Below are 27,719 nucleotides of genomic sequence, written 5' to 3'. Positions count from 1 at the left end.
TTGAGAAGAAGACACTAAACACTGGGAGGCAGTGGAGGAAATTGGAATGTGCTGTATTTCAGCATTGCATCAAAAGATCTGTCTTTTTGCTTTGACACTGATCACTTTAAGTGCAGTATCCTACCATAGTCATTTGAAATGCTTTAGTAACACTATTGGAATATAGAATTTACTGCAGATAGGACGGTATATTTTGGTAGTGGTGCATTTATGTGTAGTCATTCTTCACAGTGGGGTACTCTCCGTCTCCATGGCAACTAGAGGCCAACCATAACTTTCTACTCAGCTTGGTATTAGATGTATCATCAGAAAGCTGTAAAATGTTATGCTTGCAATTGGTTTGCTTGGTAGAACTTATGGAATTTGTGAAAGCTTTTATCCAGAAATATATCGGTAGAATGACACAGAGAGATTCAGAGTGTGGTACCATTCTTTTTGCCCAATGGAAATCACACGTAGAGATGCAGGCTGCAGACATGTAGTCCCCACTGCAGTGTGGTCTGGGCAAATGGCGACAGCAGACTAACCAGCAAAGAAGCTTGGGTGCCTTCTGCAAACAAAAAAGTACTTGAGGCAGAGTTTCCAAGAGTATAAGGATGTGTATTGAAGAAGTGTGCAAAGCCCCAGATGAAATTACTGGTACTGATGTGCATTGACTTTGTTGGCAGGGAGATCTGCTGTGGGGTCTTCTGTCTTCTTTCTTAAATCCTAAGGAGCTGACTCCTCACCCCCAGTCACAGGGTGTTGCAGAACAAATTGTCTTATCCTGTGCTTGCCTTTTCACATCTCTGTGGGTAGAATACATTCCAGCTTTGTACCTTGAAGGGACTCACTGCCACTTTGCAATCCACTGACATGGAAGGACTAAGAAATGGAAAATCTGTCTGTTAAATGGTACTTTATTTGTTGAAAACTTTCCTGTTAGACAATTTTATCATCTTTAGAAGCATTACTTTTATAATCCCTTGTGCTTTCCATTCCTTCTCCATTTGTAAGTATTTAAAAGGTAAAGATACTGGTCCATGAAATCCTTACAGTTTCATGTCTAGGTCTTCCTGAAAATTATTTGAATTAAATAGATGCTTACATTCTTATATAGTTAGAATTTTTTGTGCTTTGGGAACTAGGACTTTTGCTGAAGGTGGTCCTACATTTTGGTTTAGGGAAGAGACTGCATCGTTCTCCAGTTGCTATGGAGATGGGAAAGGCCGTTCTGTGAAGATGGTCTAACATAGTGGGGGCTAGAATAAAGATGCACAGGTAGTAAGGAATTAATTATTCCTTTCTGTTAAAACCTGTTTACCTCCTTTGGTGTCTATTTTGCACTACAAATGCATATATTGTTACTACTAACCTAATAGGTACAGCTTGTAAAGCTATCCTAAACCTAAAATGTTTAGCTTAATGTCTGTGATCTCCGGAGTCAATTAAAATTGATCACAGAAAACCATAAGTGTTTAGTAGGCAAAAGTTTTATAAGAGAATTAGCAGCACAAAACACATGGATGTTATTGATTCCATATAGAAAATGGCTGAATAGGCTATTTATGATTTATTTACTGGGTATTTGGACCATAGATCAATTTAGTGAGATCTAAGTTGGCCTATGCTGAGGTTTCCAGCTCCAAAATAGCTTTTTATGACAGCATTCTAATTCTAGTTTTCAATACAAAATATTCACTATATTCACTATTTTTTATAGTGTAAGTCAGTATAAAAGTTGGTGTTCAATCTTTGTAGATTGAAAACTTGGATTTTGTCTTCATTTATTACTTAGTGAACTAATTATTTACATTTTTTTTGCAGTTGATTGGCCGGGGACGATATGGAGCAGTGTATAAAGGCTCCCTAGATGAACGTCCAGTTGCTGTGAAAGTATTCTCTTTTGCTAATCGTCAGAACTTTGTCAATGAGAGGAATATTTACAGGATTCCACTGATGGAACATGACAACATTGCCCGCTTCATTGTGGGGGATGAGAGATTCACTGCGGACGGCCGTATGGAATATTTATTGGTGATGGAATATTACCCCAATGTAAGTGCCTCAAAGAAATCAATTGGATTGGTTTAGATTCCCAAGAATAGCCACATAAAAAGGATGTACTTTAGCATTTGCTGTGTTTTTCGTTGCCGCTTCTTGCACAGTAATGTAAAAACAATCCATATAAATTACAATTTTAATGAACCTTAGTATGGGTTACTGTAAAACCCTTTAAGATTTCCCAGTTAGTGCTACTAAATGTAGTCTTACAAATTCTTAGCTGCAGTATTTGCTCTTGGTTATGGTGCAGGTTTTTTTAGTCAACTGTGCAATATTCAAGGACAGAATTTGAAGAGTTGTTTTTACTTAAAAATAATTGAATAAATTTAAAACTTCTTAGTTTTAAGACATTATATCTCTATTACAGAAGTTAGGACCTCACTCAGTAGCTGTAAATGGTGGGGTTTTTTTACAATGAAACATAATAGATCCAATATTGTTGTCAAACTGGTTTGTGGTACTGTAAATCATATTGGCTTTTTATCCTGTTATCTTCTTTAAAGCTTTCTGTGGCATACCATATTTATTTTACTGTACCATGTATTGATGATGTAGGACAAGTGTTAAGAAAGCAGCTTTACTTTCCAGAACCATGTCTTCAAATCTCCTTAGCTAACCGAATGCTTACATCCCTCAAATTCATTAATTTGAGTTCCTGACGCTGTGTTTGGGTGTGTGCACATGCATAGAAACAAAAAATGTTTTAAAAAATACACAACATAAATGTGAATTACTTTCATGAAAAATTATAAAATGTAATGTATGTGGGGATTATATATATGAAAATGCAAAAAAAAATATGTTTCACAGTTTGTCTTGAATGTTTTTTTTTTTTTTTTTTTGCTTGTGTATGGGAAAGGACTTTAACTGTTCAGTTAAATAATTTTTTTAATGAGCTTTTTGGTCTCAAGTGAGTAAACTCATATTGTATTTCCTCCAGCATGTAAAGGTGATAGCTGAAGCCTGATTTGTTATGGGGACAGTAGGACAAAAGCTGCTTATTCAAGTCGCAAAAGGAAACAGAACAGTAATAAATAGCAGTAATGATGGCCTGGTTTAGGGTGTTTTAGTCTCTACATATATGCTCATGTTGGAAGTTAAATGCATAGGTGTATATAAATATCTAAATATATATGCAAATTTAAGGCAACATAGCACTTCACAAATATGTAAAGAGTATCTTAACTGAAACTTTTAAGTGAGAGCACACTTGATCATGTCGGTCTGTAAGAGATGGGCATCTAAGAAGAGATTGCAGAGACTAGAAATGACCATAGAAAAAGCTCAGTTGTGCCTATTCCAGATGGACAGTGGGAAAACACGTCAGCTCTGGCAGAGTAGGCTTATTTTCAACTAATTGAGTTGAGTGACATGAAGTGAGTATTCTACTCCTGGGAGGGCATAGCATAACTGTCTTAACAGGTGATCTGGTTTTGCTGTTTTCTTGAATGAACAGATTTTCAGCTGAAATGTAATTTGATTGAAAATTGTGTCTTGTTGCTTATATAAACAGGATCTGTTAACAGTCTGATTAAATGCACAGATGAGGCTTATGACAACATATTATCAGGTTTTTTTCTCAATATGGTATTAAGAACAGCACTATTAGTCTAAAATCAATCCACCGGTGGCTTGGAAGCCACTGGAAAAAGTGCACAGCAGGTGTAATTAATGCACAGTGTGATCCTTAATTCAGTGAGCAGATGTTCTGCTGTATGTAGAGCCAACTGCAGAGAAGGAACCCTGCTGGGGCAGCCCTACTAAAAGGGAATTGTAGTGTTCAAACTGGAGCCATAAATCTTATTTCAATAAGGAGTAACCCATACAAGATGTGCAGGTGAAATACTTCCCATCCAAACATCATTCTCCTCGAAATACTTTCCTTCTTGGAAATACGAACACACAAAACAGAGCATTGTTCTTGGTGTTGCCTCAGTGAAAGCAAGACAGATGGGTTTGACTCAAAGTGTGTTATTATCTAAACATGCTTTCAGAGCGAAGAAAGTAGGTGAGCAAGTAATAAAAGGAACAATACACGTACTTATCAATCAGCATGGAGTTCTGATGGTACTCTGAGGTGTGACAGGTGAATAAGCAGTAAGTAAGAATCATCCCCCCAGTAGTCAGACACTCCTGTCCTTTTAGAACAACAGAAAAATTGTTGTAAAACGCATAGTAGAATCTTGTGATTTGTTAAAAGAAAAACATCAGTTTTATCAAAAGTCATAATCAGAACAAATGTCCCCAATTTAACATGTAACTCTGACAAGAATAATCTCAATTACAAATATATATATCTCTCTCTCTCCAAATTTTGACTAAAAATTTTCCTGGTTATCATTTATATTGAAGTTCACTAAAAGCATAAAAACACAACCCTCAGCCAGCTTAAAAAATATCTGGTGGCTAGCAAGCTCTGCAGCCGAAAGATCTTGAAGTTGGTTTGAGGTCTTTAATACAGTGAGTGTTTCCCAGTCACACCACGATAACGGAACTGTGTCTCCAGTAGAATGGGCTGGAATCTCAACCCACTGAGCTAAGATGATCCGTTACTGCACCCAAGTTTCTGGCAGATGGAGGCTAGTAAGAGTGTTTGTTTTTCCTAAAAAGCTTTAAACAAATTTAAAAAAAAATTAAAATTCTGTAACTCATTTTTAGGTGGATTCTCAGCTGGTTTGTTTTTTTTTAATTACCCAAATCTATTTGAAGCTCATATAACAGCATTTTAAGCAATGAAAAAAGAATGCTGATATAAACCTGTATGAGTGACATTTGGTCTGTGTTTTCACCGAGGAGGTTATCTGTTGATGGGTTCCTTGTTCTGTACAGGCTAAGTCTGAAAAGTCTGTAAGATTTTTGTAATTCTATTAAGAAGTGTCAAGAACGTGGTTTTAGTTCTAGCATTGAATGTAAGAAAAAAAAAAAAAGGCTAATGTTTGGATCATTTTAAATTACCTTATCTATGTGCCACCATCTGAACTGTGCATGGGTTACCTACCTGAATGTCAACTCCAAATGGACTCGGATGGCACGTAGCAGAGTTTTTTGAACCAAATGTTACATAGCTAATTTTGCAATAAAGTGGTTTTAGTTGCAGCTGATAAGATGTTAGACATTGGTGCATCTTCAAGATTACAGATTTAAATAGGCAAAACCAGGGTAGTTTGTAGTCATAAATAAACATTATATTGTAATATGCACGCAGAGACAGCTGGACGACTTGTTCTTCATGCATGGGGATTTAGTTTGTTTAAACTGAGTACATTGTCACTGGGGACTATGTGCATAAAAACTGCTCAAAGGTGTCATAGTTTGCAGGATCTGGCTCTTGTTTCAGAGAGCCGTCTCAGTTTCTAGAATATTTCAGTATCATCACTGACACCCCTCTGGTTGTCTTGGAGATTCCACCACAAATTACTAAAAAATCCCCCATATTTCACATTTAACTTCTCTTTCAAGAAAAGAGGAACATGACATTCTTTTTTCCTGTTTTTCAGTGCGTGTGGACTTGCTCCTATTCTGAATTGCCTTTGGGTTTATTTTGTTTTGATATATAAATAGATTATAACAGGGGAGATGCCAGTGAGAGATGTTGAGTATTCTTCTGTACGTGCTAATGGTTTAAAGACCACTATTTAGTAACCCAGGCTGTTATGTCTACAGTTATATTTCTTCTGTTGTTCAACAAGAATTTTTTCAAAGAATAAATCAAGTGTATGCTATGCTTTTGTTTTATGATTAATCTCATTATTCCTAAAGGCAGTCCCTGTTATTTTGTGATAAATTTTCTGTTCCATTTCTTTAGATAAACCAAATGGCAGCACTAGAAATTAATGAAACTTTGGCCCGATCTTGTGTTTTAGAACATCTGGGTGAACAAAGAAGCAGTAGCAGGATTACACCTTTCAGAAGCGATGGATAAAACTGACTCCTAAAGATTTTGAGTTATTGAACTGGGAAATGGTTTTAATGCAGTATTTATGGTTTTGTGTTTTGTTTTTTGGTTTTTCAGGGTTCTTTGTGCAAATATTTGAGTCTCCACACAAGTGACTGGGTGAGCTCCTGTCGTTTGGCACACTCTATAACTAGGGGCTTGGCGTACCTGCACACGGAGCTACCTCGAGGAGGTAAGGCCAGGAAGGGATGCCGGGATGTTCAAGATACTCTTATTTCTATCAGGTGGTAGTTTCCTGCCTTTCTTTTTAATGCGTGACAGTACGGTAAGTAGGAAATAATGAATGCAAATAGAGATTACTCAGAACTTCTGATATGTTCTTTCCTTCTGAACAATCCCATGTCGTGGGCTGCGTCTGTGATGCTTGTATGAAAACACGGAGCAGGAGCCAGCAGAGCCCCAGAGAAAGGCAAGAGGAGGCGGCAGAGCTGTGCGGTGCTGCGGTATCATGGCAACAGATGACTGAAGACCTGGAGCCCTGGGTGTCTGTCTAGCAGAGAGCAAACAGATGGGGTGCTCTGTTTGTTTGTGCAGTTCAGACACAAATCACCAAAGCAATTTTTAGTTTGTGTGTGAACTGTATACACAAAGAGAAATAATTAAATCTTCTAACTCCACTGTAGTTTTATTTATCATATCTCTTCATTTTTGTCTAAGGGCGTGGGCCTAGTCTTTGCTGTGTACAAATGATACTGCTGGACTTTTAGTGTTTTATTAGAGCACAGGATATGACAATATATTGATTTATATCTTTATATCTCTGTTGCATGCTTGCATTTCATCAGCTGAAGTATCACGATTATAAAGCAGATATCCTGAGATCTGTGATGTATCAGGCTGCAGAATATGGCCTGGCACTGAAGCATTAGCTTTTTGGCAGTAAATATAAGGGTGGTAATGTTAATTCTACGTTAAGGTGCTAATGTTTGGATTAAAATTCCAAACTATATATCTCAAATGCTAAGCATCAACTCTAGCAAAGAATGACAACTATGAGTCTACGAACTCAAGATGCTGTTAAAAATGCAAGGCTGAAAATACCTAAATCAGTATTCCTATGTGCCATTGAAACTGCAGCTATCATCTTAACTTCATCATTCCGAAATGTGCAGACAGGTGTGTCCGTTAGCAGCCAGAAATTGTGTAAACTTCCCATCATAAAGAAGAGACAGCCATAGGCTGGTCTATGAATGCTAGGAAGGAACTCTTGGAGTAGAATAAATTCTACAGTAAAACTGGTTCTGTAGTGCTGGCTGCTTTACTGACAAAATAAATTGCTTATAAAATAGGAACAGCTGAGATAATTCTTTGGAAAAGATCAGATCCCTTGCAAGATGAACATGTTCAGACTCTCCGGAATAATATTACCTACATATCTTCTGAATAGGTTGCAAACCAATCATTATGTAAATAGTTGGTGCCGTATTTGACATAGGAGTGTGGATATGAGAGCGAGCATTTGGAGTGGCTGTCAGGGCTGTGGCAGGAGGTCTGTGCTTAAGTACATGCTATCTCCCCTGCCAAAGTCATGCTGAAATATCCCTTGGAAAGAAGCTTATTGGCAAACACTAAAACTGTATATAGCAGTAGCCTAATATATTGTATAGACACAGTGAAGCTCTGAATGCCAGTCAGTTTTCTATAGATAGCATACCGTGGAGCTCATTATAAAGAATCAAAAATGTTAGCTTTCTAAAACATAAGTTGATTTTCTGTTTATAATAACTGAGCAGACATAATGAGGTTCTCTCATTTTGCCAAACAGTAGAACTGCTCAAATAATAACAAGCACTTCCGTATGTCCAAATAGACCATTACAAACCTGCGATATCCCATCGTGACTTGAACAGCCGCAATGTACTGGTAAAGAATGATGGAACATGTGTAATTAGCGATTTTGGACTCTCCATGAAGCTAACTGGAAACAGACTGGTACGCCCAGGTGAGGAAGATAATGCAGCCATTAGTGAGGTAAGTACAAATGAAGATAAGCCAGTGTATAAAGGAAGACAAATTAGTATGGAGGTAACACTGAGAAATAGTTGGTTTTGTCGTTACAAGGTGATAACGTTCCTGTAAGGGGGAATTGCTGCAATATGGGTGAGAAGTGGCTGAAACCTCGATAGGATGAAACCGGTTTTAGTCTCAAAACACTCAAAACCAAACCTAGCATTTTGAAAGGTGATAGATTGGCAACCCTGGAGACTGAAGTTTTCTGTGTGAGATATGAGAAGATGCAAGGTAGTTCCCTGTTGTTTGCGATGATGTGGTACGGGTCCCTACGCTCTGGTACTGCAAGTATTAACTGAAGACCAAACATTCTTCAGTGGTTTTTGGTTTTAATTTTTCCGAAATGGTGACATAACATATTCTACACCTTACAACCATTTCTCTGTGTGTCATCTGCAATTTTCTGGACTTTAAATGGATACATCTGGGAGAGTAAGTGTACGTAGAAAGACATGGACCAAATAACAGGGGATGCTTGAAAAAGTACCTTTTGGGAAAAGATGAAAGAACAAGGATCGTTTAAGGAAGTAAAGACAGGGACAGGTCTTCAAATATGTAAACAGCTGCTACAAAGAGAAAGGAATAAACTGTTTGCATTCAGTGTGGATAGAACGAGAGGTAATGGAATTATGTTGTAGGAGGGAAAATTTAGGTTAGTTTCAAAGAAGCCTTTCTAGTCTGTAGAAGGCAGCCAAGGTCTGGAATGGACTGCTGAGGAAGGCTATATAGAATTTGCATCATTTTATGAATTTAAGGAACAGATTGGGAAAACATCTGCTAGGAGTGGGTTAGAATGGATTCTGGGCAAAAAGAAGAAACCGATTTCTTAAGCTTTCTTTTTTATGATGCTGTGATTCAGAGAATGGGTTTTTTGTTGTTTTCATTTTGTATAAGCATAGATACACTGTTACCTGAATATAGGCTACTGAAATACAGTGAGACTATTTTAAACAGAGAATAAAATTCCCTAATGGTTCAGTATATTTGTCATCTTTGTGCTTCTACAGAAAACCTTCACATTTCATTCAAAGAATGTGTTTCACAGTGATAGTCCCCTTCCCTTAGAAAGCAAGTGCTACATTAATAATGACTAGTGCCCAGGTCCTCTTTTTAGGTCTCCCCTTACTGAACAAAGAACAGGGAAACCAGTTTAAAATGCGAGGATGTGGAATAGTTCTGTGACAAAATACTGTCCTCAAAGTACTGATGAATGATTGCTCTGATCTAACATATTTCCTAGTGGAAATGTATAGGTATCTTCTAAGGCTGTTAATAACCCTTGACCATGGAAGATGTAGGGGAGTGCTTTTCTGACAGTCTAAGAATAAAGAGAACAAGTTCCTTGTTCAGCAGCATCCTCTTCCATTATGACAAGTACCTTGGTGTTTAACAGAGTAATTTCAGGGAAAAAACAAACAAACAAACCAAAAACATTCCTGCTGTATCGTATTGCATATGAGAACATTGAGAACATGGGAACATATGAGTAGGGGACAAAATTATTTTGTTTTGGTACATACAAAAAAGTGACAGAGTAGGGGAAGGGGTTTATTTTGACTACGCTCCTGATAAGAAGCTGAGGACATGGATTAGAAGGGAACTGCATTTCCCTTAACTGTAGAAAATATCAAGCAAAGTAGGGTACTAAAAGAAAAGAATCTTCATAATAAATTGAATTTGGAAATCGCTTCCTGATTTGAAGCTTTGATTTTATGTTTTTCCAGGTCGGTACAATCCGCTATATGGCCCCAGAAGTGCTTGAAGGAGCAGTGAACTTGAGGGACTGTGAATCTGCTTTGAAACAAGTAGATATGTATGCGCTAGGCCTTATCTACTGGGAGATATTTATGAGATGTACAGACCTCTTCCCAGGTAACTAAAAGAAGTGGAAAAAAAATTAGTAGTAGAAAGGTACCAGCACCCAAAGCTACCTCCTAGCCCTAGGTTTTTAAAGTAAAGAAGGGAAATAATTTTCTCAATTGTTTTTGCCATTAAGTCGGTGCCATCTAGTGTTCGAGATGGTTGTTGTCAATGCAGTGTATTGTATATGTCAATGCAGTATGGTGAAAGATCTGTTTAAGCAGTTTGCGGGGCTCATAGTAAGTGCAATTTGAGCATTGTTATTATTATTGTCCAGAGTTTACAAACACTGGGAGTTGGGCTGATGGCAAAGGCAGTACTTTCAGTTCTTAAAACTGCTAAAAGTGCCTGAAGTGTCTTTCAGACTTTCTTTGTGAAGGAATGGATGGGAAAGTGCTGTGATTTAATGTAGTCTTTAGTCAGTCGTACTTTTATTTATGGTAGTCAGTCGTACTTTTATTCATGCTAGTGATATTGCAAATTCAGGGAAATCCTCCATACCCGTAACATAAAACAAGAGGAAGTAGACTTTTAGCATGTGAGATTGTGTCGCAACCACCATCTTCTTCCCAAGATACAGCATATAGAGTTAATCTGACGTGCAGCATTCTCTCTGTAGTCAAACAGCTGCACTTCATGTGCAGGGACTTGTAATCTCACTGGGCTTCCTCCCAAATGAAGTACATGAATATATTCAGTCAGCGACGTTTCACAGAAATTAGGTGTCGTCCTCAGGCTCTAAGACATTCTGAATGTGCCACGCAACCAGCAAAGTTTGAAGATGCTATCCTTTGAGAGGCTGCTGAACAACGCTTAATTCATTTGCAGTTAATTCAGCTTTTTATGTGAAGTTAGACTTTGGGGGAACGTGGAGAACATCTCGATAGACAGCAACTTTGATACTGCCTTTCATCACCCGAAAGCCCTTGCTCTGCCTTTTAATCTGTGATGTTTTTCTTTCTTTCTTTTGCTAACAGGGGAATCAGTGCCAGAGTACCAGATGGCTTTCCAGACAGAAGTCGGAAACCATCCCACTTTTGAAGATATGCAAGTCTTGGTGTCTAGAGAGAAGCAAAGACCAAAATTCCCAGAAGCGTGGAAGGAGAACAGCCTGGTGAGATAGAATATTTTCAAAGAAACAATCATTTAACCAGCTATAGGGTATACTCATTTCTTAAAAGCAATTTTTGAATAAGTCTTTTTTTTTTTTGTCTCTTTTTTTTTTTTTTAATTTTTGTTAGTGTTTTAAGGATTGGGACCTGCTTCTGTCTGGACTCCTTAAATATTGAAGCAGTTTTTCAAAGGCCATTAACATGAAAGCTAGATTTCTTTTAATGAAAAACACTGTGATTCTTATCGAATGCTGAAGTGTGATACACATAAGATAACTTGTTATATTAATTGTTAGACAGTAGCTATAGTATAATGCATGCAGTGCACATATGTTCTCTGTATGCTGGATGGAAATATAAAGGCATTTGCTGCCTTTTTGACATCTTATATACTAATAACACCCTGAAATAGTTGGCAAAAATGTAAATATACTCTTCCAAAACTAAAATCTATAAACACTGTAATAAACTTTTCTGAAGTTGTATAGTCCTCAGAATTTGCAGGGGCTACAGCTTCTAGCAATCATTTCATTATAACTACATTAGAAATTTTATATGGCTTCATTTGATCTCCAATTTTTATTTTCAAGACTATAAACATAGTAACGTTGTTTGTTGTTTTGAATTAGTATAGCTATGGCTTAGAGCCTTGCTTACTGCTGCAGGCCAACAAGTTCCAGCAAGTCAGCTGAACTCTGGTAGGAGTCTGTGTGCTTGCTTTCATCTGCAGCAAAGGCAAGGTAACACGAATCCACTTAGCTTGAAGGGGGTTGTTTGCCTTTTATTACAAGCAAAGAGAAATGCAAACAGTTACTGGGTTCCACCTGATACACGGTAACTTGTTTAAGCTAAAATAGCTTGATTGGAACTAGGAAAATGACATAGAATCATAGGAGCATACAATGGTTAGTGTTGGAAGGGACCTTAAAGATCATCCAGTTCCAGCCCCCCTGCCATGGGCAGGGACACCTCCCACTAGACCAGGCTGCTCAAAGCCCCATCCAGCCTGGCCTTGAACACCTCCAGGGATGGGGCAGCCACAGCTTCCCTGGGCAACCTGTTCCAGTGCCTCACCACCTCACAGTAAAGAATTTCTTCCTGATATCTAATGTAAATCTCCCCTCTTTCAGTTTAAAACTGTTACCCCTCGTCCTATTGCTATACTCTCTGATAAAGAGTCCCTCCCCAGCTTTCCTGTAGGCCCCCTTTAGGTACTGGAAGGCCTCTGTAAGGTCTCCTCAGAGCCTTCCCTTCTCCAGGCTGAACAGCCCCAACTCTCTCAGCCTGTCCTCATAGCAGAGGTGCTCCAGCCCTCTGACCATCTTCATGGTCCTCCTCTGGACTCACTCCAACAGGTCCATGTCCTTTTTATGTTGGGCATCCCAGAGCTGGATGCAATACTCCAGGTGGGGTGTCACCAATGCAGAGCAGAGGGGCAGAATCACCTCCCATGACCTGCTGGCCACGCTTCTTTTGATGCAGCCCAGGATGCGGTTGGCTTTCTGGACTGTGAGCACGCATTGCCAGTCATGTTGAGCTTCTCATCAACCCACACCAAGTCCTTCTCCTCAGGGCTGCTCTCAATCCATTCTCCACCCAGCCTGTATTTGTGCTTGGGATTGCGCCAACCCAGGTGCAGGACCTTGCCCTTGGCCTCGTTGAACTCCATGAGGTTTGCATGGGCCCACCTCTCAAGCCTGTCCAGGTCCCTCTGGATGGCATCCCTTCCCTCCAGCGTGTTGACCCCTCCACACAGCTTGGTGTCATCAGCAAACTTGCTGAGGGTGTACTCAATATTTGACTCTTATTTAAAAAGATAATTCTGGTTATTCCCTTGCTGAAATTACGCCCTTCAATCTTCAGAGACTTTGCTAGATGATAAGCATGTAGCTACTGTGCAGATAATGGGCAGCCTAAGGCCTCATCTATGCTGGTACTTGTAAATATGTATGAAACCATTTTCAGAGAGGAGCATAGCCTCCAGTATTAACACTGTTGTAAAACATGTTGTAACTGAGTTGAGAGCTTCATAGAGAGGTTCTTTTATTACACAGTTTTGGCCAGCCAGTCAGGGGAAGGGGAGACAAAAAAGAAAAAATCCACGCCCAAATTATATAGGAAATCAAGAAGCAGCTGTTTTAACTATAGCCATGTTGGCAAATGCAGTGTTGAAAGAACCGAGCTTGACAGCTGTTTTTGAAGACAGTTATAACTAAAACAGTTCAAGAAAGTTTGTTTTGTTTTGCAGACTACCGTTTTAAATGTTAATTATGTTCTAACAAGCTGATGGACTCCAGGATTATTAGACACTGAGCTAGTAATGATCCCTATATTTAAACTGCCTAAAACATTCTACGTGTTGTCACTAATTGTTTTAAAAAATTCAAAATAATAACAATAATGATGATAAGTCCAGCTGTAAGGATGGACCTACACCATTGCTTTAAGAAAAAAGAAGAATAAATAAACCATCTGTAGTTCTCTCGTTTATCAAACAACCCACTCCACCCTATGCCAGTCTAGGATAACAACTGAATGAGCGCTCTAGGGGAGATACTGTAGAAAACTAAGCTCCAGACAACCTCACCCTGGACCCAGGTCCTAACCTCCTGTGTCTAATACATGGGATAAAAGACTTCTGTCTGTTATTTAAAGCTACGCTGACATGTTGGGTTATAACACTTTCATGCAAATTGATCTATTAGAGAAATGTTATTTGCCCTTTTCATGTGTGAAATAAAAATAAAAGCAATGTTTTATTTTTTAGGTCACATGATTAAGGCACTCAAAAGATGTGGAATCCTAAATTTATGGTTACCTATGCAGTCTCAGTTTGCTGCTTGAACATAAGCATTACGATACAGACCTTGATTAGCAGTATTGTTTTTCACAGTATAAATCAACAATCCAAGCAGATGATGTGCATAAAATAATTCTGGGGCTATAAACTGAGTTGAGGTGTTAGCACCATTTTTGTGTCATTTGCCAAAGCCAAGCAGGGCCCAAGCTTGACTTCAAAGGTCAGGACTGAAGGATATTAATAGAACAATGCAGATTTCGTGTCCCTTCTGTCTTTTTTATGAGTGCTAGAACTTCTAAATAGCGCATTTTAGTATAGATATCTTTGAACCTGAAATTAATAGAAAACACATTACTGTGGTAAATGTGAAGCTCTAGGATGTCAGTTTTGTTAACTATCTGTACAGTCATCACTGTGCTCCTTTCATGATCCTTAAAACATCAAAAGGAAAAGATCTGCTAGAAGAGAGACAATATTCAATTAAACACTGGTTAAATTTACTGCTGGTGAAACCTGTAGGAGGGGACACTCTTACAGAGGGGCAAGCCAGGAGATTAGGGTGTCCGCTGACTTAGATGCGTCTAAATTGTGGCTAAATCAAGTCCTAACAGCCAAATGAAGGCTTATTATTCTGGGAGGGAAAATGGATCCAGTACGCTATCCTGCTGTTGTCCTTGAGCGTGCTTTTAGAGTCATGTCCCTCAGCTAAGAGGGAAGTAGCTGCTTCGCCCCTCTTCGATCCACTGTGGGAAAGGAGAATAAAGGTTTGGTTGTGTGGGAGCCTGTCCCCACCTGTGCAGCCGTAGCTGCATCACGAAGCAGCAGTCACTTGCCAGATGCAGGTGATGCCAGGAGCCCGCTCTGTGGGCGAGGAGCTCTTGGCCGGCGTGCAGAGCTCGTCCTGCCTTTCCCTGCCAGAAGCGAACAAGGCAGTTCTGGCACAGAGGCAGTCGGAGGCCTTAGTGCCCAGCTGGAGCGATGCACAGTCATTGGTGCTGGAGAGGTTAAAGCTGGGCTGTGGATGTGAGATGTTCTGGCAAACTGTGTCCTATCCATGGGCCATAGATTGGCAGCAGGGGCCAATAAATGCCTGCCTGGTTTTTGTACTTTGGATGCAGTGGAAGCAGAAGCGTTCAGTGCTCGTAATTTCAGCTGTCTCCTCTCCAGATCTCTGACCATATGGCAGCACGTTTTGGAGGTCTTGAGCTCTAATTCTGACTGCACCATTCACCCCACAGTGTGATCCCTGGAAAGTGTGTCTGCTTCTGTTTCTCCATCTGTAAAACAAGGGCAGCAATAATCTCCTCCCGTAGCGCAGACAAATTCACTGGTATGTGTGAGGCATTTGGATGTTAGTGTTGAACAAAGGAAGAAAAGCCATGACAAAATGAGCAAGGCTGTGTTATTTTGCATACAGTGCAGGGAAGCAAGGCAGGGACCGTTAGCTGAATTGGGGGTGTAACAATGACAGCATTTCCAGAATATCATCAATCCTTAGTACACAGCTTTCATACGGCAGGGAGAGTGAGCTGAGCATGCAGACATCAGTGAGGGCTGGCTGAAGGTTCTATGGACAATAGCGAATGTAGCTTTTCCTAAATAACGGTCTTCCTAGTTGGTGATTGTGTGTGGGGTATGATAATATTAGTCCTGCATATTGCTGGTTTTAGGGTAAACTAGCTTTGAAAGAAATTGCATATCTTCCGTTTCTCTTTCTCACCAGCTTGTGACTATTTTTATGCATACAGAATGCTGTCATAAAGCAGTGAATTAGAAGAACAATATAAAGGGAAAGTCATTTAAGATAAAGGGGTTTTGTTCCTTTGTCTCCTGGCAGGCTGTGAGGTCGCTAAAAGAAACAATCGAAGACTGTTGGGATCAAGATGCTGAAGCTCGACTAACAGCGCAGTGTGCGGAGGAGAGGATGGCAGAACTCATGATGATTTGGGAGAGAAATAAATCAGTTAGTCCAACAGTCAACCCTATGTCAACTGCCATGCAAAATGAGCGGTAAGAAGAGAAAGCATTTGGTTTTAGTCAGCAACGAACGCCCCACGCAATGCTCAGTTCACTCCAGGAAGGAAGCTAGAGCATGCTGCTGGCTTAATGTTGCTGCACCCGTTAAGTGGGTGTGTGTTACGTGAGCTAATCTGCATATGGGTACTGTATGACATGATTCTGATTGCTTGCGCTCTTCAGATCTCCTTATGTGTCCCCAGAATTCAGGCAACTTTTATGAAAGCAACTGTACTTCTCACAGAGGGGCCTTTTAAGCTGAACTTAAGCAAACTGTCCAAACACGTTTGCAAAGATGTGAAGTGACGATGAATTGTCTTTAAGGACTCTTGCTATATGATGCGTAAAACTTCTATTTAAAATGTTCTCCTAAAAGCTGTGAATTTGCAGGCAATACGAGTTCAGGAAATCACCAAGTCTCAAACCTGTAGCTTTTCAGTTAAAGAACTGCAGGGCCATCACTTAAGTCATTGTTATTCTGACCCCAGCGAGAGAGACGCTGCGCATTCTCTGCTTGTATATTGATCCAGAGGGAGCGAGAATTTGCAGAACTGACGTTAGTGCTTAATAGTATACACTAGAGATGTGGATTTGAGAGAAGAGTAATGTTGCTGCATGTGGCAGTGTTTACTGTAATGAAAAAAAATTATGTTCAAATCGTAGACTATCTAAATTGTTAAAATAACAGATTTTTCATGGTTTAGGACCTTGTGACTTTTTCCCAGCATCACTTTCTCCGTTCTGTGTGTTGAGTTCTTGTTGCCCTCCTTCAGCATCACTTCTCTGCAATTAGAGCAGTACCTTATCAGTGAAGTGGACAAAGAGCATATTGGACAAATAGAAGAGAATTACTGTTATCTGACCTAGTTGTATAAGTAACATCTGTGACGAAATTGCTGTCCTGGTAAAAGCAATTTTCTGCTACCCAGGATTTTTTAAGGAAGTTAGTGAAGGATCTTAGTTTGTACAGTATCTGTCCTTAGCTTATGCATGAAAAGAAGCAGAAAGACATTCAGCTGTCTTAAATTAGAGGCTTTATGATATGAGGTGGTTTTTACATACATGATCTTAATATGACTTGTTTTTTCTTAAAGGAATCTGTCACATCATAGGCGTGTGTCAAAGATAAGGCCATATCCAGATTACTCTTCCTCTTCCTACATTGAAGATTCAATCCACCACACTGACAGCATAGTGAAGAACATTTCTTCTGAACATTCAATGTCCACTACCCCATTGACTTCAGGGGAAAAGAATAGAAACTCCATTAACTATGAGCGGCAACAAGCACAAGCTCGCATCCCTAGTCCTGAGACGAGTGTCACCAGTTTGTCCACCAATACTACCACCACCAATACGACTGGCCTCACTCCTAGCACTGGCATGACCACCATATCCGAAATGCCTTATTCGGATGAAACAAACTTACATACTACAAATGTCATGCAGCCAGGTGGGCCCACCCCTGTTTGTCTGCAGCTAACAGAGGAGGACTTAGAGACAAATAAATTGGATCCAAAAGAAGTGGATAAGAACCTGAAAGAAAGCTCTGATGAGAATCTGATGGAACATTCACTTAAGCAGTTTAGTGGGCCAGATCCACTCAGCAGCACTAGTTCCAGCTTGCTTTATCCACTGATAAAACTTGCAGTAGAGGTGACAGGACAACAGGACTTCACGCAAGCTGGCAATGGTCAAGCATGTTTGATTCCAGATGTCCCATCTGCTCAGGTCTATCCTCTACCCAAGCAACAGAACCTTCCGAAGAGGCCTACTAGCCTCCCCCTAAACACCAAAAATTCAACAAAGGAGCCACGGTTAAAATTTGGTGGCAAGCACAAATCAAACTTGAAGCAAGTGGAAACAGGCGTTGCCAAGATGAACACTATCAATGCTGCAGAACCTCATGTTGTGACAGTTACCATGAACGGAGTGGCTGGGAGAAGCCACAGCATAAACTCTCATGCTGGCACAACCCAGTATGCCAATGGGACGGTGCCATCTGGCCAGACAGCCAGTTCGGTAGCGCAGAGGGCCCAGGAAATGCTTCAGAACCAGTTCAGTGGAGAGGATAGTCGGCTGAATATTAATTCAAGCCCTGACGAGCATGAACCCTTATTGAGGCGGGAGCAGCAGGTTGGCCATGATGAAGGCGTTCTGGACCGCCTAGTAGACAGGAGAGAGCGACCACTGGATAATGGCCGAACAAATGCCAATAACAACAACAGTAATCCATGTCCAGTGCAAGACACAGCTACAGTCAGTATGCAGAATGTAGCGAGAAATCCTGGGCAGACCCAGACTAGAAGAGCACAGAGACCTAATTCGCTGGATCTATCAGCCACAAATAGTTTGGATAGCAGTAGTATGCAGTGTAAGTGCCTGCAGGACTTGAACACTTTCCCTGATACTTTTTTACTTAATAACTACGTATATCTGCTTGAATAGAAAATAATTCTGTGTCTCCTGTCCCTCCTCAAAGCATACTTACTAAATCCCATATAAATTTAATTTCTGTCAGCACAATTTCAATCTTCTCAATTAAGTCCTGTCTCCATCAACTCCAGCACATGTTAGGTCACTGTCTTCCTTCCACATCCACGGAATAAATCTGTCCCTTTATAACCTATCTACTCTGACTCTAGGAAGGGAGTAATTTCTAATTTTCATTATTCCTTGCAAGGCACCTAACTTTGCAACTGCAAAGCACGTTGAAAAAGCTTCCTATTTCTTCCTTCAGGGGCACATTATACCTTCTTTTCCTTACTCTTCCTCATTCTCTTAAGGGTAGCTGTCTTTAAGATGTATTGATTAAAATAATTTATTATAATAACTATTTTATACACTTCATTACTTTTAAAGCAACTGATTTTACTGTATTAGCCCAGCCTAAATGGATGGTCTTTGCTATCTGAGCTCCAACAATTATAGCAATCCTTCATCGGTTTACTATGTACATACTAAAAATTAATCAAAGTAGTTAGAATCTATTTATTAGACTCCTTCAGAGTAACTGCCTTAAGAGTTTTACGGCAAAGATTTAAGAGGTTACAATGGGGCTCTCCTTTTTACAGTAAGAATGTAATCATGTAGTTAAATTAGGTGCACCCTCTGAGTTTGTCTTTGGGCCTGTTGGAGCTGTTGGAAAGGCTTCCTGTGTGCATTTTTTTAAGCAAATGTATTTCCAGAATGCACTGTAGTCTTTGGAAGGTGCTTGCAAACCTCCGACTGTGTTTAGACAGACGCTGTGATACAAGTGAAATAATCTGGGGTGCCAGGCATGTTCGAAAAGAAAAGGTTTAGAAACAAACCAGAACAGATCTTTCAAGAAATGGAGTTTGAATATTCAGCAGTGGAATGTTTAAGTCTTCCTTTTAAGTAGGAAACCTTAATTTTTGCCTTAACATGTTGAGTTGAAAACTTACTGAGGTAAAGAAAAAAGATCATTGCAGTAACTTTCTTTAATTGAAGGTTAAGTTAAAAGAAAGGGTTTGAAGGTTGTGTAACGTGAAAGTTTTTTTTAACAATCAGATTTCTACTGCTGAAATTCTATCATTATTAAAGTTGGTTTTGCCAGTTTTGCAACCGAACATCCCAAATCCTGACTTATGATTTTAACAGAGCTTGGACCATTTTATTTCCAGGTGAAATGGTTTGCCAGGTGAAGTAGGATTAGGGGAACTATGATTTAATTATGCTATTAAAAGTTCAGCCTTTGCCGTCCTGTCGTAGCGACACTTTTTTTGTGCCTCCCATTACAGGTAATTTAAGATACTATGATTGCAAAAGCCCCTCAAATGTCAAATGCTGATTCTGCTGTTTGATGCCAATGTGCATTCAAGGTAACACAAATTACTTCGCTGAAGTAATTTCTGACAGAGAACAGAATCTGACCCCTTGTTTTAATGGCAGCTACTGTAGTTGATATACCCGTCGTGCCTCTGCCACACAGTTGCTTTTGTGTGATAAGATAAGATTTTGTTCTTTTGTTCTGTTTTGCATGAATAACAGCCCTGGACTCTCCAGTCTAATCTTACCTTCCTCGTAATACTGTTTTCTCCTCTGTTTTTGTTTTTTGTTTGGTTTTTTGTTTGTTTGTTTGTCTTCAGTAGGTGACTCTTCACAGGATGGCAAATCGGGCTCAGGAGAAAAGATCAAGAAACGTGTGAAAACTCCGTACTCGCTGAAGCGGTGGCGTCCTTCAACGTGGGTCATCTCCACCGAGCCGCTGCACTGCGAGGTCAACAATAACGGCAGTGACCGGGCAGTTCACTCCAAATCCAGCACTGCTGTTTACCTTGCGGAAGGAGGCACTGCCACCACAATGGTATCTAAGGACGCAGGAGTGAACTGCCTGTGAAATTCTTCAAAAGCCGACAAATGACCTTTTTTTTGCATTATTTGAAATAAACATGCAGAAGACATTTTAAAAAAACTGCTTTTTCCTCCTGTCAGCAGCCCCTACCAAGGACTCGCTTTAAATAGATTTCAGCTATGCAGAAAATTTTTAGCTTATGCTTCCATATTTTTTTATTTTGTTTTATTTTTTGAACGTTTTTGCACTTTTATTTAGTATCGCTAAAGTTAAGTCTGTCTGTTTTGACCACGGAATATATATATGTGTATCAAAAATGTGGTCTTAAAATATTTTTTTAAAAAAAGTAACAAAAAAAAGTATTGCTGATAATCAGTTCGGACCAGTTTCTTAAGGTCTCTAAGATCATGAGCAGACTATAAGACAGGTTTGACTGCAGTGGTGTCTTGTAACCATGTTTTGATTTCTGTGCACAAGCTAGTCTGTATATTTCTATGTTACAAAGTGTATCCTCTTTTGAACCCCCCTATTTTTCTCGTGTCATGTTGAAATGTGCAATAGTCTATAGTTCACAGTATGCTTTATTGAAAAGTGTGTTTCTAAAACTGCCACATGTTCCCCTTTTTGTATTTGTTAATTTTTCCCTGACAGTTGAGCAGTCAGCCGGTCATGACAGTGAACTTTGCACACCGTAGCCAGCTTGAAGCAGCTGCCTATATCACTTTGTGCTCTGAGGTGACAATGCACGAAAGGGCTTTCAAAAAGAAACAAGAAAAAAAAAGTATCTGAGCTCAGTACGTTTCCTTTGATCCTTCCAAATCAAAATGTGTTTCCTTCATAGTAGTAGATGCCAGCCTGTGAAGTTCTGAATAACAAAACGTTGAACAAATGTAAGGTAACAGTCAGCCATTTTTTCCATTTTATTTTGTGTGCAGTTTCACCCCCTGTATTTATTTAAAACCTTATTAGGTCATTAATGATGTACATTGAAAATACATTTTATTCAGAAATCTTAATAACTGTCAAAAGCTCTAATGAAGATAGGTTGCAAACAGATTTTGTTTACGCAGAGGAAAAATCATTAATCTTATTTGGCACAAAACAGGTTTGTGATGAGTCACAAATCTTTCCTGATTTACCTCCTTACTGACAATCTGGGGTAAAATCAGCCTGATTACTTATGCAGGTAGGTGCATCCTAATTGACTGTTGTTGCTGAGTTGAGTTGAAACTCGTCCTCCCTTCAGAGTTTCTAGAGCCTCTCAATCATCTTGTTAAAATTTATTGCATGCTTTTAAAATTCATGGTTATGAGTGTTTGCGGGGGAGGGCTGGGGTTTTTTCCCTCTGCTTAGACCCTTCAGTTTGTATGCACATTGATTTTAGATGTCAGTGAACATGAATGTAGTATCTATTGAGATAAAATGTTTTTTCACAATCTCAAGTAAACCTTACCTTTTTTTAGAATGATTGTTTTTACTGTCTACTGAAAAAATAATTTGCTTATTGGTCAGGACCTCCTTCTGCCTAAGAAATATCCTTCCACCTGAGACATTCTTTCTGATTGAAAACACTTCAGTAAAAACTACTCAGATAAAAAAAAAAAGATATAACGCACGTCAGTCTTTGGTACTGAGTAAAGTTTTATCACTGTATCTGAAAACTGGTGATGTTCAAAGAAAGAAAATCAATTCAGTCGGCCTGCCAAACTCCTATGGCAGGATACTGGCAGCAAACAATTGCCTCCCCCAGCCTGTCTCCTTTCGGCTGACTGAAACAGATGCTCTGTGCTTTCAGGCTCATTTGTTTCCTTGCTGTTGTATTATTTTTTCCCCCAGAGGTAAACGTTGCCAACCTCGTTCTTCTATATCTGATGATACAACTAGTGTAATACATGCCTTGCTACATCTGATCCTTGCTGTTTCCCAGACTCCCTTGTTTATGATTTTCTCTTGTAATGCTTCTTAATGTTTCTTAGATTCTCCTAGATATCTCCAAGAGATAACTCTATAAATCCAGACTTTGATTAAGTGTAGTTGTAGAAATACAAGCCACGAGACACGTTTTGGGCTCCCTGTGTTCTTTAAGCACCAGTTCAAGTAGTACCTTTTGTCTCTGAGGGATAAATCTGTTACCTGCCTGTATAAGTACACAGTTATATCTCCCCTCTTCAAAAATACAGCCTTTTTCTGGTTTTACTTTTAATTCGCTCTCCGGCTTCCCATCTGCTGCAATCTCGCGTCCCAGATGTTGAAAACCTGCCAGTTGCTCAGCTGGGTTTCAAGACCTGAATCAGAATTGTTGGCATTCTGTTCGTAACGCTGGCTGCGGTTTTCTTCTCTTGGCCTTCTTTGAGTCTCCATTTGAAGTATGGTCTGTTGTTCTGTGATGATCACCATATCGTGCACATTGAAGGTTCTTCCCTCCTTTCCCAATGACTTTTTGCTTTGCCTTGCGTGTATCATCCGTCAGCATTCCAAAATGTGGGCTGAAAAGCATATTTAGGACACTCTTATCTAACTTGAAACGCTCTGGGGAGAGAAGAGTTATTTGCTCTGGCTACTGCTTCTTTCTTCTCAGACAGATTTGCACCAGTCTTCTAGCCTTTCTTTTCAGGCCAGTCTTTTCTAAGAAATCCAGCTTTCTCATGCTCAATGCAATCAAAATCATTTTAATACCAGATGAAAATGTTCTTCTCTAGTTTTCCTTAAATATTCTTAAAGCAAACGTAATACATTCTTTTCCTTTATCTATTTCTGTCACTGGAAGGCCTTTGGGATGAATTGTAATTAGTAGAAAAGTATTGGCTTTGTAATCTACCGTGGATAAAAATAATTTGTAACATGATAGAAATATGTACTTTATCACACAATACCCTATAAATTAATTAGAGGAAAAAACTATTTATTTTTAAAGGTCTGTCAAATCAAACTCTCAAGTAGGTACCAAAATACTGTAATTCTGCAGAGCTAGATGAGCAGGTTTTGTTTTAATGCTTAATTTAGTAATGCCCTTTTTTGCTCACAGCACATAATCCAATCTCCACAGAATATTTTCTCTGTAAATTAAATGATACTGACTTGTATCTCACGCTGTGGGGAATCATCCTTAACCAAACAAAATTACGTGTAAGAGAGAGAATTCTACAGATCGGACACATGGATAGTTGATAAATGTATTATAATGAGGGCAGACAAAGGTGTTTTATTTCTTTGTGGTTTGTTTTTTGTTTGGTTGGTTTTGGTTTTTTTTTTAAGAAAAAAGAATAATGATGAAAATTGATAATTTTCTATCAATTTTTCATGTATATTGCAGACAAGATAAATATAGCAAAATGAACATAGAATGATAGTGTAAATACCTATGAATTGTGCCACTGTCAAGTAGGCAACAGTAGAATATTTGCTATGGTAATTTATAATGTATAATTCAAGTAAAATGTTAGAGCAAACATTTGTGATGTTTGTATATATAAGCCAAAATCTAAAATCTTTCTGGTTTTAGAAAATGACGTATTAGTAGAAGCCAGAAGAGTTGCTTAGGTGAATGCGTTGTCTCTCTTTCTGTTTCCTATAATAGAGATATTCACCAATGTAACATGGTTTTTAGAATGTGAATTCTAACCATTTGAACAGACATGCCTCACAGTCAGATTTATTTTGTTCTAAAATTGATATTTACAAGTCGGATTATCTGCAACACTTCCCCTGAATTTGCTTATAATGCCCTATAGCTTCATGTGGTAAACAATTAGTATTAAAAATGCCATTCTTGAAATTTCAAGATGCACTTCAATTGCACAGCTAAAGGTAAAGGAATTCCTCATTTAAAAAAAAATGTTGATATTGTCATCTTTAGAATATTCTCAGAAACAGAACATTTCTGTTTGCCTTTTGCTTTTTCACTGCTGTTTGTGTCTTGTTTCCACATAGAAAAATACCTAATTTTCAAAGGCAACACAGTTTCATTTTTTTTTTTTTTTCAGTGCACTGGGGACAAAAAACAATGCAAGATGGATGCTGGCAGGTTTCAGGAAACAAACAAGAAAAAACACCCACGTTATATATATGTTTAGAACGTACATATCTTCCCACCTGTCAGCGTTCTCTAAAAGAAATCTTTAATCCTACCTGCCTCAGAAAGGAGAATAAGGAAGTTCTGTATTTGTATGGAATAGATTACTGGGCCAAAGTTAATAATAATAAATTGTTACTTTAAAAATTTATATGTATACATTGTACATGCCATAGTTTCACTGTCCAGTGCATTCTGCTCTAATGATATTCCTTTTTTAAATGTTAAAAAAAAATAGTCCACTAATAGCATTACTAAATGTATGTTCAGATTATAATTTTCTTTCATGAAAAATATTCAAACGATCATAGCCATTCTGCCATTGAAAACGTTATTATGGAAAGTTCCAGCCTAATTAGGGAGATTTTTTAAAATTCACATATGCAGTCGATACAGGAGAAACTAATTATGCTGTAATTTTTACTTGTAAAAAACTGATGGCAGTTCCTATTGCTGAAACAGGCTGTTCTGGTTCTAAGTCATAAAAATAATAATTGCTGAGCACAGTAGCATATACATGACCTGATGCCTAATTAGAAAATTTGGAGCAGCTTATCAGAGAAAATTGAAATAGGACTGATTAGTCTATGAAAGTTGGATTATAGGCTGGACAATTTAGTATTTTGCAAAAACTGGGATTATTTGAATTTTTCTGTCTGGTCTCCCACAATCCATTTTAACGGATGAATATATTAACCTCCTTTTTTTTAATGTGCTCGTTATTTTTTGTTCAAGCCTTTCTTCAGTGAAAAAGCTATCCATATTGCAGTGAAGCCAAATACACATTTTTATGTAAACTCTGTATGTATTTAGATGCATATGTATGTTCTGCGCAAATTCCAGGATTAAATTCTGTGAGTTACAGCATCAGATGGTAGCACTGGTAGCAAATATAATGTTCTTCTTCATATGCCATTTTTAAGTTGTCTTTAGCACATCACGGTAAAATTGGGATCTGACTGTGACACACAGTCCAGTAGTGCAAGATCTCCCGTGACAGACGTGTCACTGATTGTTTAGGTGGAGTGGATTTATGTGAGAGAGAGGGAAAAAGCTGGGAATGCATGTGACAAAATTTATCTGAAGCTGAGTAATTTTAAGGTACCCCTCTTAAAGATCAAAAAATAATCCAAAATGTAATTTTTAGAAGGCTTTTTTATGTAGTAGTTATAGTTATGTGCGTGGTTGCCATTTAAACATAGTATTTCTGTCCATTGAATCCAATTACATTTTAGGCTTCTATATCGTCATATAAAACTATAGAATCCCTTTTTTGATCCCACCACCCACCCACCCCCCAGTAGGTTCAGTTTTTATGTGAAATAGTAACAAATCAGATTTCTCATTTCGAGGCTTCTTCTGTACTGACTAGAACTGGTAGCAGAACTTCCACTTCTGCAGGTAATGGATTTGGGTACTCCTCCGAATCGAAATGGGGGTTGTGTTTGGTTTGGCACAAGCCTATCTGAGGAAATCAGCATCTCATCGGTTAGATTAGACAGCTCTTGAGCCGAATGCTGTTGAAATCGAAGAGTCGTCTGCCTTGAGTATGGGCAAAGGAGGGTTGGGTTCTGCTGGCAGTGGGTTTAAAAATTTCGTGGGAGGATTAGGCCTGGGAAAGCAGAGGTGGAATGTGGGACCAGCGGGGTGAACCCCGGCCGCTGGCGTCCCAAGCGGCGCTGGCTGATGCCTGGGTTCAGGCTGGGTCGGTGCCGGCGCAGCCATGGGAATTGTCAAGGAGTGGAACTGCACCAGTGGGAGGGGAAGGTTTCAAGAGAAATGCTCGCTTACACCACAGCCCTTCGGTGTCGATCTGGGCATCGTGCAGGTCTGCTGTAGTGGCTGCTGTGGCGCGTTACTAATATGAATTAGTTTTTATGCCCATTTTTATTTATTTTGTGGTGGTTTTAATCTACCTTTGTGCATAATAACCAGGAACTAGTCAAAGTTACATTAATTCATAATCTAATTGTCAGTTATTTTTAAAAGCCTGTTGATCAGCAATCGTGTAAACTTGCAAGTCATTCAGTTGTTAACTTCAATGCGTACATCGTGTTTCAGCAGACGCAGAAAAAGTCACAGTAAGGAAGGATTTCTTCAAAGTTCTTGCAGGCTTCTGCAGGTATATTACAGGAGCATACATCCATCCGTCGGGGGCATAGCATCTTGCCCGGTAACTGTTTTAAACCAGAAATAATTAGACTTCGTAACTTCTAGTTTCAGGGTCTCCAAAAAGTCAATTTTTGTAGCCCATTCACAGAGCAAAAATGCATGAGGTTTATTTCTAGAGCACTTGATTCACTTTTGTTGTGCTTCAGAACTGTATCATGAAGTATCACACTTCAATCTTGTTTATTCAAAAGGAAAGAAAATAGTTAATGTTTCTGTAGTTTGCAAAAAGTCACCAGAACAAAGAAACGGCCAAGTCCAGGTTATAGCTGACTTTCGTTTGTCACTTGAGTTTCCTGATTTGTGACTCTCCTCTCTCTTTCACACTATTGAAACGTATTTAAAAAGGTTTGTATGTAATGTTTCTTGTCTGCTTTTTGTCTCTAGAGGAAAGTGTGCTCTGTTCACATTTATATAAGCTGGAATCATATTTTACAATCGCTGTTGATTATTTTCCCCCCAAATGCAGCATAAGAGGAAAATGAACATGGCAAAGACTGATTTCTAGGGTGTGGTCTTCTGTAGAAGCTGAAATAAGAAGATGTGAAACTGCCATTTTCCTTATGAAAGACTGTAAAGAGCGCATTACTTTCTGAGCGAGCTTTTCTGGGGAAGAGGGGGAGAAACCCTAGAATATGGAGTCTCATCAGAACCCTTTTGTTAACGGGTATTTTTGGTTTTTCTCGCAAATGACTGAGGAAATATCATGTATGAATTTATAAATAATTGCTTTCAGTTATTTCTTTTGTATAAGCTGCCCAATACCCTTGCTATGCTGTATAAGTTGTGTTTCATGGAACAGTGTGAGTATGAAATAAAAAGCTAATTTTTGTTTTTTAATCATCTGTGGATGCCACTATGAAAGCTGACATTGTTAAAGCCACTACAGAGTTTTCTATGAATACTTGTAAGAATTGCTTTGTTATATATAAACCTAAATAAAGAGATTGTATTGATACAGAGACATTGGATAAGAACATTTAAAAGGCTATTCTCTAGGTCTACAAGAAAAGGCTTGCTGTAAAATGGTGCATTATTCCATTTATTAAAGATCATATTAATGACAAAAAGCATGGTCTTCTGTGGGTTTTTCATGGTATTGGCCATGAGTAGTAAGACATGCTCGCAGGAATGAGAGGAAGACCCCTGTTGCAGCTGTGTCCTTCATTACTGAGGGCGGAACGGGACCTTCAGACACTTTCAGCATGTGACAGATCGCACACTGCACTCTTACCAGATAACAGTGAAATAATCAGGGCTTGCCGTTGCTACATTAATGCTGTGCCTCTGCTTGCTTTTTTGTCCATTCTCACTGGTCAGCCAGTTAAGATGCTTGTATTGGCAACTAAATACAGTTTTGTAGGCAT

General features: G+C 38.9%; 1 protein-coding gene across 3 annotated transcripts in view; it reads left to right on the top strand.

Moving 5' to 3' along the window:
• The window catches only part of BMPR2 (bone morphogenetic protein receptor type 2), a 113,847-nt gene extending 86,425 nt beyond the window's left edge, over positions 1 to 27,422 (top strand). The window contains exons 6-14 of one of the 3 annotated variants that reach the window (XM_054208387.1): positions 1,807 to 2,037; positions 6,056 to 6,170; positions 7,809 to 7,969; positions 9,733 to 9,880; positions 10,846 to 10,982; positions 15,618 to 15,790; positions 16,891 to 18,170; positions 19,558 to 19,638; positions 19,906 to 20,014. In XM_054208387.1, coding sequence (XP_054064362.1) covers positions 1,807 to 2,037; positions 6,056 to 6,170; positions 7,809 to 7,969; positions 9,733 to 9,880; positions 10,846 to 10,982; positions 15,618 to 15,790; positions 16,891 to 18,170; positions 19,558 to 19,607 — 2,295 coding nt within the window. In that variant the 3' untranslated portion in view covers positions 19,608 to 19,638; positions 19,906 to 20,014. Of the gene's footprint in view, positions 1 to 1,806; positions 2,038 to 6,055; positions 6,171 to 7,808; positions 7,970 to 9,732; positions 9,881 to 10,845; positions 10,983 to 15,617; positions 15,791 to 16,890; positions 18,171 to 19,557; positions 19,639 to 19,905 lie in introns of all 3 variants that reach the window. The other 2 variants (XM_054208386.1, XM_054208385.1) reach the window with 2 other exon arrangements.
• Positions 27,423 to 27,719: the final 297 nt, after the last annotated feature.

This window comes from Rissa tridactyla, chromosome 7 (genome assembly GCF_028500815.1).
Source record: "Rissa tridactyla isolate bRisTri1 chromosome 7, bRisTri1.patW.cur.20221130, whole genome shotgun sequence".
Classification (NCBI taxonomy): Eukaryota; Metazoa; Chordata; class Aves; order Charadriiformes; family Laridae; genus Rissa; species Rissa tridactyla.
This window is presented reverse-complemented; position numbering and strand designations above follow the sequence as displayed.